The 14530-nt window shown below is 41.8% G+C and overlaps 1 protein-coding gene across 1 annotated transcript; it reads left to right on the top strand.

The window, feature by feature from the left end:
- Positions 1 to 7795: 7795 nt before the first annotated feature.
- On the top strand, positions 7796 to 8211 carry LOC129625133 (NADH dehydrogenase [ubiquinone] 1 alpha subcomplex subunit 1-like). The gene has a single exon (XM_055543277.1). The coding sequence runs from the start codon at positions 7873 to 7875 to the stop codon at positions 8083 to 8085; it is 213 nt and encodes a 70-aa protein (XP_055399252.1). The 5' UTR covers positions 7796 to 7872; the 3' UTR covers positions 8086 to 8211.
- The last annotated feature ends 6319 nt before the right edge of the window (positions 8212 to 14530 follow it).

Below are 14530 nucleotides of genomic sequence, written 5' to 3'. Positions count from 1 at the left end.
AAACTTGTCAAGCCAGCTCCACCCTTTCAGAAGCTCTGTCTGTGTCCACACCCTCCAAAAACTTTTGCTTCACTGGTACACTTTGTTTGCCTTGAAAGTGAAAGTGAAGTCACTCAGTCGTGTCCCACTCTTTGCAACCCCGTGGACTGTAGCCCACCAGGTTCCTCTGTCCATGGGATTCTCCAGGCAAGAATACTGGAGTGGGTTGCCATTTCCTTCTCCAGGGGATCTTCCCGACCCAGGGATTGAACCCAGGTCTCCCGCAGGCAGACACTTTAACCTCTGAGCCACCAGGGAAGCCTTTGTTTGCCTTGGGTAATGTTATTCTTTTAAGTATGGAGGACATTTAATCTAAGTAATACTGTTTATGATCTTTGATCTAGGGCTGCAACAGTACAGCTATGAGTAACAAACTTGCTTCATGCAATGTCTATCTATTACTCTTCCTACTCATGCGTGTGTGCTGAGTCGCTCCAGTCATGTCTGACTCTCCGCAACCCTGTGGACTGTAGCCCACCAGTCTCCTCTGTCCATGGGATTCTCCAAGCAAGAATACTGGAGGGGGTTGCCATTTCCTCCTCCAGGGAATCTTCCTGATCCAGGGACTGAACCTACAGCCCTTATGTCTCCTGCATTGGCAGGTGGATTTTTTTTTACCACTAGCGCCACCCGGGAAGCCCCTTCTTTCTCATATTTGATGGGACCTATCAGGTTAGCATCTGAAAGAGTAATGTAATTCCCTGGAAGGTGTAGCATCAATCATGTTTTAAATTTTATGTATTTTCTGATGTTTTGATATCTTAAAAACACAACTGCCTCATGGTCCAGGGGTTAAGAATCTGCCTGCCGATGTGGGGACATGAGTTCAGTCCCTGATCCAGGAAGATCCCATATGGCACAGAGCAACTAAGTCCATGTGCCTTAGCTACGGAGCCCGTACTCGAGAGCCTGCAAGCCGCAACAGCTGAGTCCATGTGCTGCAGCTAATGAAGCCCGTGAGCCTAGAGCCTGTGCTCTGCAATGAGAGAAGCCACTGCAATGAGAAGCCCATGCCCTGCAACGAAGAGTAGCCCCCCACTCACCACAGCTAGACAAAGCCTGCACACAGTGACGAAGACCCAGTGCAGTACCCTCCCCCCACCAAAAAAAAAAACTTGTTGATGGGGAAGAGACTGCTCCTCGCAGGGCTACTCAATCCTTAGAGATAGCAAAGGGCTCAGCTCAGAGCACATCTTTCATACACAAGCCAACGAATCTCTAGTCTGTAACTCTAATCACCTCCTTATCTAACTCACTCACCAAGTCAATACACTCATCAAACCAATATTTCCCCTACCCTACATCATCCCAAGGCTAAGTGTAATATTAGGAATGTTAGAGAAGTAATTTTTCAAGGTCTTTTAATTGACAAAAGCAGTTAGCCAGCCAAAGTGCCTTTTATCTACATGATATACGTGTGGTCTTTCTATAGCAGTAGTTCAACACAACAGAAGGCGTAAGAACCAAAATTCTCTGCTTTGTAAATACAATTCTATGATAGGAAAACAGTTGTGTGCTTTCTGATAGCTCTAGAGCTTGAGAACCTGACAATATAGAATTTTCCCCCACCACCAACAGCAAGAAGAAGAAAGAGGAGGAGGGGGAGGCAAAGAAAGAAAAAGAGAAGAAATAAGAGAAAAGTTGGTTCCCCATCTAAGTGTAAGGTTCTAAGGAACAGATTTCCACTCCCCCATCCCCTCTGCCAGAATAAGATAGAAAAATTCTGTGTTCTGAAGGGACAGTGTTTTCTAACCTAAAGTTCTATACCCAGCCAAATTATCCATGAACTGTGAGGATAGAATGAAGACATTTCCAGATATGTAATCTCTCAAAATCTTCTCTTTCTCAGAAAGTGAATGGAGCATGAGGGAGAGAGCCATGAGAAAAGGAACTTAGGGAATCCAGGAAACAGGAGATCCAGCTCAGGAAAGAGGCAAAAGGAAGGGTTAGTGTTGCCACTTCTAGTAGGCTGAGAGGAATCAGTCCTAATCAGAGCAAGAGAACAGAGAAGCATGGGGGAAGTCTCCAAGACAAAAAGAAAAATATTAATAGGCTATCTTATGTATTTGAATCTATTGAGAGGTTTCTATTCCTGTCAGCGACTTTGTGGGTCGACTGGTGATAAGCACATAGAAAACAAAGTGTAGCCAATTTGTTGAACAGATGGGACCTATGAGGTGTAGGCAAAAAAGAAGTTTATTCTTGGATGCAAAGTTTATTCTTTGCATCTTCAGATTGTCTCTGGGAAGACAGTTCTTCCCTCATACCCATTTGATAAAGTCTAGGGCAAACCTCACTCTGAGGTCATAAAACTCTCATCACTTAAAACCCCCAGACAGTCTCAGTTCAGTAATTATAATGTCCCCTCTTATGCATTCTGCTGAATCACATGAACTTGTCATTCTTGTGAACATAGGTGGTTGAATACTGGCAGTTTCACTTGATTTGCTCTAATGAGTCAAAACTTTCAAATTTATTTAAAATAAAATCATCTCCCCTTCTGTCTCTTTGGACTGGTCACCTGAGGTGAGAAGGGTTAGCCTGGTGGGCTTCTCTGTTTCCCCACCCAGGCCTTCCACCACCCTCCTCCACTCAGGAGTCAGCCTGTGGTGCCTCCAGGAATGAAGCGGGCTGTGGAGGCAAAAGAGAAGAGGCGATGTGGGTGCTCTGTGACCTTGGCAGGCGTTCACAAGGAACTCTACCTCTTCCATCTGTGAGGCTCCAGAGACACTCCTCCACCCCACCCCACCCCACCTACCAGCCTGCACTCTACTCCATGGGTGGGGCCTTGGTCAACCTGAAGACCCCTCAAGTTGATGACTGCTTACAATTCTGCCTTTAGCCCCCAGCCATCCAACCTCTTTTGATGGGGTCACCTCACACCACAGGGCAAACCTCTCAGAAAAGATGCAAGCTGGTGTTTGCCCAGCACAGCCCAATCTGGTCCTCAGGACACTGTCCTGCATCCTTGAAGGCCACCTCCCCGTGCCCTCTGCCTCTGTCAAAGCAATTAGCCAGCCTCGGTGCCTTTTGTCTACGCCTCTCGGCATGAGTCAGCACTCACTGTGTCACCTGGGCTTCCTGAGACTCATCAAGCTCTTCAAGAGGTCTTACCGAAGTGCCTTTCTTTAGGCGCAAAGAAAAAACACCTTTCTCCTCCCCTCCCCACAAACGAGCAAATGTATTACCACATCTCATTCTCTCCAAACTTTTTTTTTTAATAATCTCTGGAAATTTCAACCTCAGCCCTTTCATGCTCTTGAATGGGTAAGGGACCAAAGATAAAAATCAGTTTGTTTGTTTTTTTAATTTAGTAGGTTTAATTTATTATTTTTTTAGAGCAGTTTTAGGTTCATAGTAACATTGATCAAAAGGTAGAGAAATGTTCTGTGTATGCTCTGACTGAACAGATCCATAGCTTCCTCCACTGTCAACCTCCTGTACCCGACTGGTACATGTGTTACAATCATGAACCTACTCGGGGGATTTCCCAGGCAGTCCAGTGGTTAGGACTCTACGCTTCCAATGTAGGAGGCATGGGTTCAATCCTAGTTGGGGAACTAAGATCCCTCATGCCACTTGTAGTGACCAAAAATTAACAACAACAAAAACCTGCACAGCCATTATTATCAAAGTCCATAATTTACATTAGGATTCACTCTTGGTGTTATATATTCTATATAATACCACATGGTATCACATGGTATCTATTTGAAAAGATCACATGGAATCTATTTGAAAAGATATATAATGGCATGTATCCACCATTATGGGGCTTCCCTAGTGGCAATACAGGAGCTACAGGAGATGTGAATTCAATCCCTGGGAGGATCCCCTGGAGGAGGCATGGCAATCCACTCCAGTGTTCTTGCCTGGAAAATCCCATGGACAGAGGAGCCTGGCAGGCTACAGTCCATGGGGTCACAAAGAGTCAGACATGGCTGAAGCAACTGAGCACACACGCATCCACCATTATAGAGTCGTGCAGAATAGTTTCACTGCCTGAAAAATCCTCTGTGCTCTTCCCTCCTTCCCTCCAAGCCCCCGGCAACCATTAATCTTCTTCTAACAGTCTCCATAGTTTTGCATTTTCCAGAATGTTATACAGTTGAAATCACATGGTATGTAATCTTTCCAGATTGACTTTTTCTCAGTAATTTGCATTTAAGTTTTCGTCATGTCTTTTCATGGATTGATGCCTCATTTCTTGTTAGTGTAGAATAACAGTCCATTGTCTGAATGTACCACAGTTTATCTCTTCTCTTACTGGAGGACATGCTTCCACATTTTGGCAATCACAGATAAAGCTGCTGTAACCAGTTTTTAATCACCTCTTTTACAAGTCCCGCCTGGGTGGATTTAACTTTGGAATGGGGAAGCATCAGTTGAAACTGAGACTGAAATAGTTCTCTATTACATCCTGTTACATGAGGAAATGAAAAATCAAGGCAAATAATAACTTCAGGGAAGGAAATGTATGTAAGAAATGCAATTGAACCATGCCTGCTGCCAAGTCGCTTCAGTCGTGTCCGACTCTGTGCGACCCCATGGACTGCAGCCTACCAGGCTTCTCTGTCCATGGGATTCTCCAGGCAAGAACACTGGAGTGGGTTGCCATTTCCTTCTCCAATGCATGAAAGTGGAAAGTGAAAGTGAAGTCACTCAGTCGTGTCTGACTCTTAGCGACCCCATGGACTGCAGCCCACCAGGCTCCTCCATCCATGGGATTTTCTGGGCAACAGTACTGGAGTGGGGTGCCATTGCCTTCTTCCAGTTGAACCATAATGCTCTATATAATCAGTGGTGAATACCATTACTTATACAGTCAATATAAATATTGAGTCAAGAATTGTGATAGAACCATATTGGAAGGATGAGAAAAGGAGAAATCTGTGTTGTGGAGTGGGTTGGAATAGGACTAAGAGAACAAAATTCTCTATACCATAGTAAGCGAGCAACAGTAGAAGTCTAAATGGAAGAATCAAGAACTATCTGTACAGGCATGTCATTTAGAAATACAAAGGAAGAGACTTCCCTGGTGGTCCAGTGACTGACTCCATGCTCCTAATGTAGAGGACTGAGATTCAATCCCTGGTCAGGAAACCAAATCCTACTTGCCTCAGCTAAAAGTCCTGACCACAGCAATGAAAGATCCCAAGTGCCACAACTAAGATCCGGCCCAGCAAAATGAAAGAAAGAAAGACAGACAAAAGAAGATACCAGAAGAGCTGAAAGAGTTCACAGTGAGTGGGTTGGGGTGTTGTTTCATGATAAGCTTCTTAAAACTATTTGACTCTCAAAACTATGAACATATTACATTGAGTAAGCGATTTAATTTTAAAAACTATAATAAAATATAGGGCTTCCCTTGTGGCTCAGCTGGTAAAGAATCCGCCCACAACGTGGAAGACCTGGGTTCGATCCCTGGGTTGGCAAGATCCCCTGGAGAAAGGAAAGGCTACCCACTCCAGTATTTTGGCCTGGAGAATTCCATGGACTGTGCAGTCCATGGGGTCGCAAAGAGTCGGACACAACAGAGCGACTTTTGCTTTCACTTTTGCTTTCCTTTCAAGCAATTTAATTTTAAAAACAGTAATAAAATACAAAAGCTCTCTAGAGACTACGTAATATTTGAGTATAACAAGAGCACTTGTGGGAATCCCCTGGTTAAGATTCAGAGCTTTCACTGCCTTGGGCCCGGAGTTCAATCCCTGGTCAGAGAAAAAAGATCCCAGAAGTTGAGCATCGCAGCCAAAAAGAAAAGTGCCCTTAATGAGAAATTATTTGCACGAAGCCAAAAGTTATTTTGCATGACCAGAGAGCTTTCTAGTGTTACAGAGAAAATTGCTCCCTGTAGCTTTCTGCTTGCAGGATAATGTAAAAATACATCATCTTATTTCCAAATAACCTTGAGATAAGCAGTGGATTCTCCTACAGGATCAACTTAAACTTATATCGTGAGGGATCTGTTTTCCCTACTGGATTACTTAGTAATAAATTTGAGAGATAAACAGGTTGGCTAAGCCAACAGGGGCTACCTCATTGCCCTAGAAGTAACTCATGATCACTACTTCTCACCTCACTTATCCTGGAGCCTATAACATATCCCTATAATGAAACTCAAGCAAGATTTTTTAGGACAGGGGAAGTCCAATACTAAGACTCCATGCTCCCAATGCAGAGTTCAGTCCCTGGTCAGAGAATTAGATCCCACACAGTGCAACTAAAGACCCTGCATGCAGCACAGTCAAATAAATAAATTTTTTAAAAAAGATTTTTTTGGACAAATGGGAAGAGAAAATGACCAAAAAATGAAAAAGAGAGGGACGTTCTTCATGTAATCTCCATGAGAACAGGGGTCTGTCTTGTTCATTTCAGTATTCTCAGTGTCTGGCCCATAGTTATTGCTCAGTAAATATCTAATTTTGTTTATTTATTTATTGAATAAACAAATCAACGAGTGACCCTACCTCCCCAATTTTCCCAAGGTCTAGGTGCATTGGGAGAAAGTTATATCTACCATAAATCTAGAAAAGTCAACAGGCAAGAGGCCTTAGATAAGGGTTACCTCACTGGATGTTTTGTGAAACAGCCCATTACAAATATTGGAAACGTAAAATCTACCAAGTGCGTGAGGAGGTACGTGAGGATGTGGACACTAGTCTTGGTTACAATAGCAGGAAATGGCACAAACCTAAAAGTCCATCGAGGGAAGCCTGGGTAAATACAAGATGGTATCCTCATTTGATGCCTTACTCCATAGCAGTGACAATGAGCAGACTAAAGCTATGCGTATAAATCTAGATGAGCCATCGAAAAATGTAACGTTGAAGGGAAAACAAGCAACTCATAGAAGAATTCAAATAGTATGATGCCATTTATATAAGATTCTTAAATATACCAAACAATATTGTTTCCCAAGCCTTCATTTGCGATGTAAGTATAAAAATGCATGCTGTTGGTGTTTAGTTGCTAAGTCGTGTCCAACTCCTTTGTGACCCCATGGACTGTCACCTGCCAGGATCCTCTGCCCATGGGATTTCCCAGGCAAGAATACTAGAGACGGTTGCCATTTCCTTCTCCAGAGGATCTTCCTGACCCAGGGATCAAACCCGCGTCTCCTGCATTGGCTGGAAGATTCATTACTGCTGAGCCACCACGGAAGCCCCAAAAATGCATGGATATAAGAAATACTAAATGTTGAATGAATGAACCTGTGCCCCCTGCTTTCAATTTTATTGATATCTGCTCTTATCTTTGTTATTTCTTTCCTTCTGCCTGCTTTGGGTTTAATTTGATCTTTTTCTATCTTAAGTAGAGACTTAAGAAAGTTTCTTAAGAGACTAGGATTGAGACTTTTATTCTGTGCTGAGATAAGCATTCAACACTACAAATTTTCCTCTCAGTTCAGTTCAGTCGCTCAGTTGTGTGCCACTCTTTGCGACCCCATGGCCTGCAGCACGCCAGGCTTCCCTGTCCATCAGCAACTCCCAGAGCCTACTCAAACTCACGTCCATCGAGTCGATGATGCCATCCAACCATCTCATCCTCTGCCGTTCCCTTCTCCTGCCATCAATATTTCCCAGAATCAGGGTCTTTTCCAATGAGTCAGTTCTTCACATCAGGTGGCCAAAGTATTGGAGTTTCAGCTTCAGCATCAGTCCTTCCAATGAATATTCGGGACTGATTTCCTTTAGGATGGACTGGTTTGATCTCCTTGGAGTCCAAGAGAATCTCAAGAGTCTTCTCCGGGAGCTTACCCGGAAGAGATCGAAGCCGGGTCACCTTTAAGGGACCTGGAAGGGAGTGTTTGGCCTCCGGAACGCCGTCGCGATGTGGTTCGAGGTTCTTCCCAGGATCGCCGTTATGGGCGTGTGCTTGTTCATCCCGGGAATGGCCACCGCGCGCATCCACAGGTTCAGTAACGGGGGCAAGGAAAAAAGGGTTGCCCATTATCCATATCAGTGGTATTTGATGGAAAGAGATAGGCGCGTCTCTGGAGTAAACCGTTCCTATGTGTCAAAGGGTTTGGAGAACACTGATTAAGGAAACATTTTCCTGGTTGATGAAGAACAACTCAGTCATGCTCTTCTATCCCTGCTAGTAGATTATGCAGCATATTGTGTAGCATGCATTGTATTTTGTAGTGTGTAATAAAAAAAAAAAAAAAAAGAGTCTTCTCCAACACCACAGTCAAAAGCATCAATTTCTTGGTGCTCAGCTTTCTTTATAGTCCAACTCTCACATCCATACATGACCACTGGAAAAACCATAGCTTTGACTAGACAGACCTTTGTCAGCAAAGTAATGTCTGTTTCTTAATACGCTGCCTAGGTTGGTCATAGCTTTTCTTCCAAGGAGCAAGCGTCTTTTAATTTCAGGGCTGCACTCACCATCTGCAGTGATTTTGGAGCTCAAAAAAATAAAGTCTGTCACTGTTTCCACTGTTTCCCCATCTATTTGCCATGAAGTGATGGACCAGATGCCATGATCTTAGTTTTCTGAATGCTGAGTTTTAAGTCAACTTTTTCACTCTCCTCTTTCACTTTCATCAAGAGGCTCTTTAGTTCTTCGCTTTCTGCCATAAGCGTGGTATCATCTGCATATCTGAAGTTATTGATATTTCTCCCAGCAATCTTGATTCCAGCTTGTGCTTCATCCAGCCTGGCATTTCTCATGATGTACTCTGCATATAAGTTAAATAAGCAGGGTGACAATATACAGCCTTGACGTACTCCTTTCCTGATTTGGAACCAGTCTGTTGTTCCACGTCCAGTTCTAACTTGTTTCTTGACCTGCATACAGATTTCTCAGGAGGCAGGTCAGGTGGTCTGGTGTTCCCATCTGTTTAAGAATTTTTCCTATTTTGTTGTGATCCACACAGTCAGATAGACAGAGTACCTGAAGAATTTTCCTCTAAGTATTGCTTTAATTGCATTTCCAAATTTTTTGATGTGTTATAATTGCATTTTAATTCAGTTCAAAATACTTTTAGATTTCTCATTCCTATGAGAAACAAATTTACTAACTGGAATGAGTGTTTTTTATTTTTTCAATTTTACTTTAAAGCGAGTGTTTTTATGCAGTTGTTTTTGCATTTAACTTTACAGTTACCAGTCCAAACACCATTTTCCAATGTTATTTAGGTCAGCTGCTTTTTTATCTCACGCCATCAGTGAGATCCATTTGTTATAGTCTTCATTCCATCTTGGAATCTTTGTTGATTTTTAAACATTTCCATATGATAAAGGTCATTCTGTAATGGTTTTGGAAAATGCAGAGTCATGGATCCACCACTTCAATAGCCTGCAGACCAGTTCAATCACTGAAACACCTAGACGTTCTCTGTAGCCTGTTGGTCAACTATGTCCCCTTCCCCCAACCCCGGAAACCATTGATCTGTTTTCTGTCCCTATAATGTTGCCTTTCTCAGAATGTCATATGACCGGAAGCAAACATCTGTAGGCTCTTGGGTTTGGTTTTTCTCATCTAAAGAGATACAATCTAGTTTCATCGTGTTATTTCACACACTTGGCTCCTGTTCCTTGTTATTGCTGTGCATGGAGGGACTGCTGTTTGTCCATTCACCTATTGAAGGACATCCTGGCTTTACCCATGATTGACTGTTACGAATACAGTTACAGTAAACATTAGTGTAAGGTTTTAATGTCTTTTCAATTCACTTGTATAAATACCTAGAACTAGGATTGCTGGGTTGCATGATAAGTACGTTTAACTTTGTAAGAAACTGCAAGCTGTCTTCCCGGTGGCTATACTGTTTTACATTCCCGTCAGCAATGAATAAGCATTCCTGTTGCTCTGCATTCTTTAATTTGGTGGTGTTGTGTGTGTAATAGTATCTCAGTGTGTGTGTGTGTTTGTGTGTGTGTGTTCTATTAGCATTTCCCTAATGACATATTTTCATGTGTTTATATGTGTTCATGTGTCTCAGTTCTTTTGACCATTTTTTTCACTTGGGTTTATTTTCTTATCATTGAGTTTTAAGAGTTCTTATGTATTCTAGATACAAACCCTTTATCAGGTATGTGACTTGCAAATACTTTCTCCATGTCTGTCTTATGTTTTCATTTTCTTTATGGTGTTTTTCATCATTCCTTTTTAAAAAAAGAAATCCCTGATTATTATTCCATTGTATAAATTTGTCGTAATTCATTTAGCCAGTCTTTGGTTGATTGACATTGATATTATTTCCAGACTCTTGCTATTAAAATCTGTATTTTCTTGAACTCATGTTGTTATTTCTAAGAACAATTTGTTTTTCATTTCCCATGAACTGTTTGATGCTATCCTTTAATTCATTTTTTTATTTTTTTTATTTTTTGGCTGTACCATGTAGCTTATGGGATCTTAGTTCCCCCATCAGGGATTGAACCCGGGCCCTCTACAGTGAACCTCAGAGTTTTAAGCACTGACCGCCAGGGAATTGTCCTATCCATTCTTATTCTGGGTTAGTGATCATTTTGTTATTCATAGAAACTCTTCTTTCCCCAGTTTTCTTCAGGTGTAGCTGACCTACAGCACTGTGTAAGTTTAGGGTATACAACGTGATGATTTGCCTCACATACATGTCATGCAGTGATGACCACAAGAGGTGAATGAGCATCCATCATTTCATATTGATACATTCAAGACATAGGAAAAAATTGTTTTTCATGTGATAAGAATCCTTAGGATGTAGTCTTTTAACAACTTTTATTTATAACATGCAACAGTGTTGATCATCTTTATCATGTTGTATATTACATCTCTAGTACTTGTTTTGGAAAAGGCAATGGCACCCCACTCCAGTACTCTTGCCTGGAAAATCCCATGGACAGAGGAGCCTGGTAGGCTGCAGTCCATGGGGTCGGGAAAAATCGGACATGACTGAGCGACTTCACTTTCACTTTTCACTTTCATGCATTGGAGAAGGAAATGGCAACCCACTCCAGTGTTCTTGCCTGGAGAATCCCAGGGACGGGGGAGCCTGGTGGGCTGCCGTCTATGGGGTCGCACAGAGTCGGACATGACTGAAGTGACTTAGCAGCAGCAGTACATATAATTATATAATTATAATTAACCAAAAGTTTGTACCTATTGATGACCTTGACCTAATTCCCCTCCCCCTATATCTTAGGTCCTCTTTACATGTTATAAAATTTGCCACACTATGCTGCAGCTTATGTGATCTCAGTTCCCCAAACAGGGATGGAATCCAAGCCCTTGGCATTGAGAATGCAGTCCTAACCACTGGACCACCAGGGAATTCCTGAAATTCGCCTTTTCTGTAATTGAGATGTAAGTCTTCCTCCGGTTTGTCATTTGCCTTTTTACCTCACATGATTATGTTTTGTATCTTCTTGAAGTCAAATACATTGATCTTTCCCCCTCAGGCTTCTCAATTTTGTGTTATACTTAAAAGGGTCTTCTCCACTTCAAGATTATAAAAGAATTCTCCCAAGGATTCTGCTGGTACGCACATGGCTTCGTTCTTTCCATTTAAATCTTTGATCCTGGGGATTTCCCTGGTGGTCCAATGGTTAAGAATTAATCCTTCCACTGTAGGGGGCATGGGTTCCATCCCTGGGCTGGGAACTAAGATCCCACATGGACAAAAACAAAACAAAAAATAAACTTCTATCCTTTCAGTGCTTTTCCAGGTATAAGATGTGAAGTATAGACTTAGTTATTAATATATTTGTTTATTTATTCAGCTGCACTGTGTCTGAGTTGTAGCACTCAAGATCTTCAGTTGCAGCACTCAAGATCTTCAGTTGCAGCATGTGGGATCCAGTTGCCTGTTGTTGTTCCGTCACTAAGTCCTGTCTCTTTGTGACCCCTTAGACTGCAGTGTACCAGGCTTCCCTATCTTCCACCATCTCCAGGAGTTTGCTCAAATTCATGTCCATTGAGTCAGTATTGCTATCTAACCATCTCATCCTCTGCCGCCTCCTCTTCCACCTGCCTTCAATCTTTCCCAGCATCAGAGTCTTTTCCAATGAGTCGGCTCATCGCATCAAATGGCCAAAGTATTGGAGCTTCAGCTTCAAGATTTGTCTTCCCAATTCAGGGTTGATTTCTTTTAGGATTGACTAGTTTGATCTCCGTGCTGTCCAAGGGACTCTCAAGAGAGTCTTCTCCAGTGCTATAATTTGAAAGAATCAATTCTTCAGCATTCAGCCCTCTTTAAAAAATTTTTTTTTAATTTTAAATTGGAAGATAATTACTTTACAATACTGGGTTTGTTTCTGCCATACATCAACATGAATCAGCCATAGTATACATACGTCTCCTCCCTCTTGAACCTCCCTCCCATCAGCTTTCCTTGTGGTTCAACTGTCACATTCAAACCGTAGCTTTGACTATATGGACCTTGGTTGGCAAAGTGGTGTCTCTGCTTTTTAGTATGCTATATAGTTCTGTCATAACTTTCCTTCTAAGGAACAGGTATCTTCTAATTTAATGTTTGCAGTCACCATCTGCAGTGATTTTGAAGAAAATAAAATCTGTCACTGCTTCCACTTTTCCCCTTCTATTTGCCATGAAGTGATGGGACCAGATGCCATGGTCTTCATTTTTTAATGTTGAATTTCAAGCCAGCTTTTTCACCCTCCTCTTTCACCCTCATCAAGAGGTTCTTTAGTTCCTCTTCTCTTTCTACCATTAGGTTGTATCATCTGCATATCTGAGGTTGTTGATATTTCTCCTGGAAATCTTGATTCCAGCTTGTGATTCATCCAGCCTGGCATTTCACATGATGTACTCTGCATATAAATTAAATAAGGAGGGTGATAATATACAGCCTTGACATACTCCTTTTCCAATTTTGAACCAGTCCCTTGTTCTATGTTCGGTTCTAATGGTTGCTTCTTGACCTGCTTATAGGAGACAGGTAAGGTGGTCTGGTATTCCCGTCTCTTTAATAATTTTCCAAAGTTTGTTGTGATCCTCACAGTCAAAGGCTTAGGGTAGTTAATGAAGCAGAAGTAGATGTTTTTTCTGGAATTCCCTTGCTTTCTGCATGATTCAGTGAATGTTGGCCATTTTATCTCTGGTTCCTCTGCCTTTCTAAACCCAGCTTGTACATCTGAAAGTTCTCAGTTCACGTACTGCTTAAGCCTAACTTGAAGGATTTTGAGCATAACCTTACTAGCATGTGAAATAAGCACAATTGTATGGGAATTTGAACATTCTTTGGCATTACCCATCTTTGGGATTGGAATGAAAACTGACCTTTTCCAGTCCTGTGGCCACTGCCGAGTTTTCCGAAGTTGCTGACATATTGAGTGCAGCACTTTAACAACATCATCTTTTAGGATTTGAAATAGCTCAGCTGGAATTCCATCACCTCCACTAACTTTGTTCATACTAATGCTTCCTAAGGCCTACTTGACTTCACAATCCAGGATGTCTGGTTCTAGGTGAATGACCACACCATTGAGGTTATCTGGGTCATTAAGACCTTTTTTGTATAGTTCTGTGTATTTTTGCCACCTCTTTTTAATCGCTTCTGCTTCTGTTAGGTCTTTATCGATCCTGTCCTTTACCCTGCCCATCCTTGCATGAGATGTTCCCTTTATATCTCCAGTTTTCTTGAAGAGATTGCTGCTCTTTCACATTCTATTGTTTTCCTCTATTTCTTTGCATTGGTCACATAAGAAGGCTTTCTTTTCTCTCCTTGCAGTTGGGCATATCTTTCCCTTTCTCCTTTGCCTTTCGTTTCTTTTTCTCAGCTATTTGTCAAGACTCCTCAGACAACACACGTCAGGTTCCCCAAGTAGGGGTCTGGGTTCTGTCTCCTCACAATGTGACCTGACCTTAGCCACCTGATCACCAGGGAAGTCCCTGAAGTATGGATTTAACTCTTTATTTTTTTCTTGAAGACGCTACATAGCAGTTTTCTCAAACCACTTATTGAATGAAATCCATCTTAACCAGTTTGAAATACCACCTTTTTTGAATATTAAATGCCTACATGAGTTTGGGTCTATCTGGGAATTTCCTTTCTCCTCCACTGATTCATGGAACTTATTAGATACTAGTACCTAATAGTCTTAATTATAATAGTAAAGGCTTTATGATACATTCACTACGTGGTCAGGCATTTTCAGAAATGTTTTCTTGTTGATTTTTCCATAGGAATTTTAGATGTGGTTCATCTAGTTCTAAAACAAAATCCTGTTTGTGTTGTTCTTGGGCTCTCATTAAATGTCTATATTATATCTCATTAACCACCCTTATGGCAGAAAGTGAAGAGGAACTAAAGAGCCTTTTGATGTAAGTGAAAGAGGAGAGTGAAAAAGTTGGCCTAAAGCTCAACATTCAGAAAACTAAGATCATGGCATCTGGTCCCATCACTTCATGGGAAATAGATGGGGAAACAGTGGAAACAGTGTCAGACTTTATTTTGGGGGGCTCCAAAATCACTGCAGATGGTGACTGCAGCCATGAAATTAAAAGACGCTTACTCCTTGGAAGGAAAGTTATGACC

This window comes from Bubalus kerabau, chromosome 13 (assembly GCF_029407905.1).
Source record: "Bubalus kerabau isolate K-KA32 ecotype Philippines breed swamp buffalo chromosome 13, PCC_UOA_SB_1v2, whole genome shotgun sequence".
In the NCBI taxonomy this organism is placed as follows: domain Eukaryota; kingdom Metazoa; phylum Chordata; class Mammalia; order Artiodactyla; family Bovidae; genus Bubalus; species Bubalus kerabau.
This window is presented reverse-complemented; position numbering and strand designations above follow the sequence as displayed.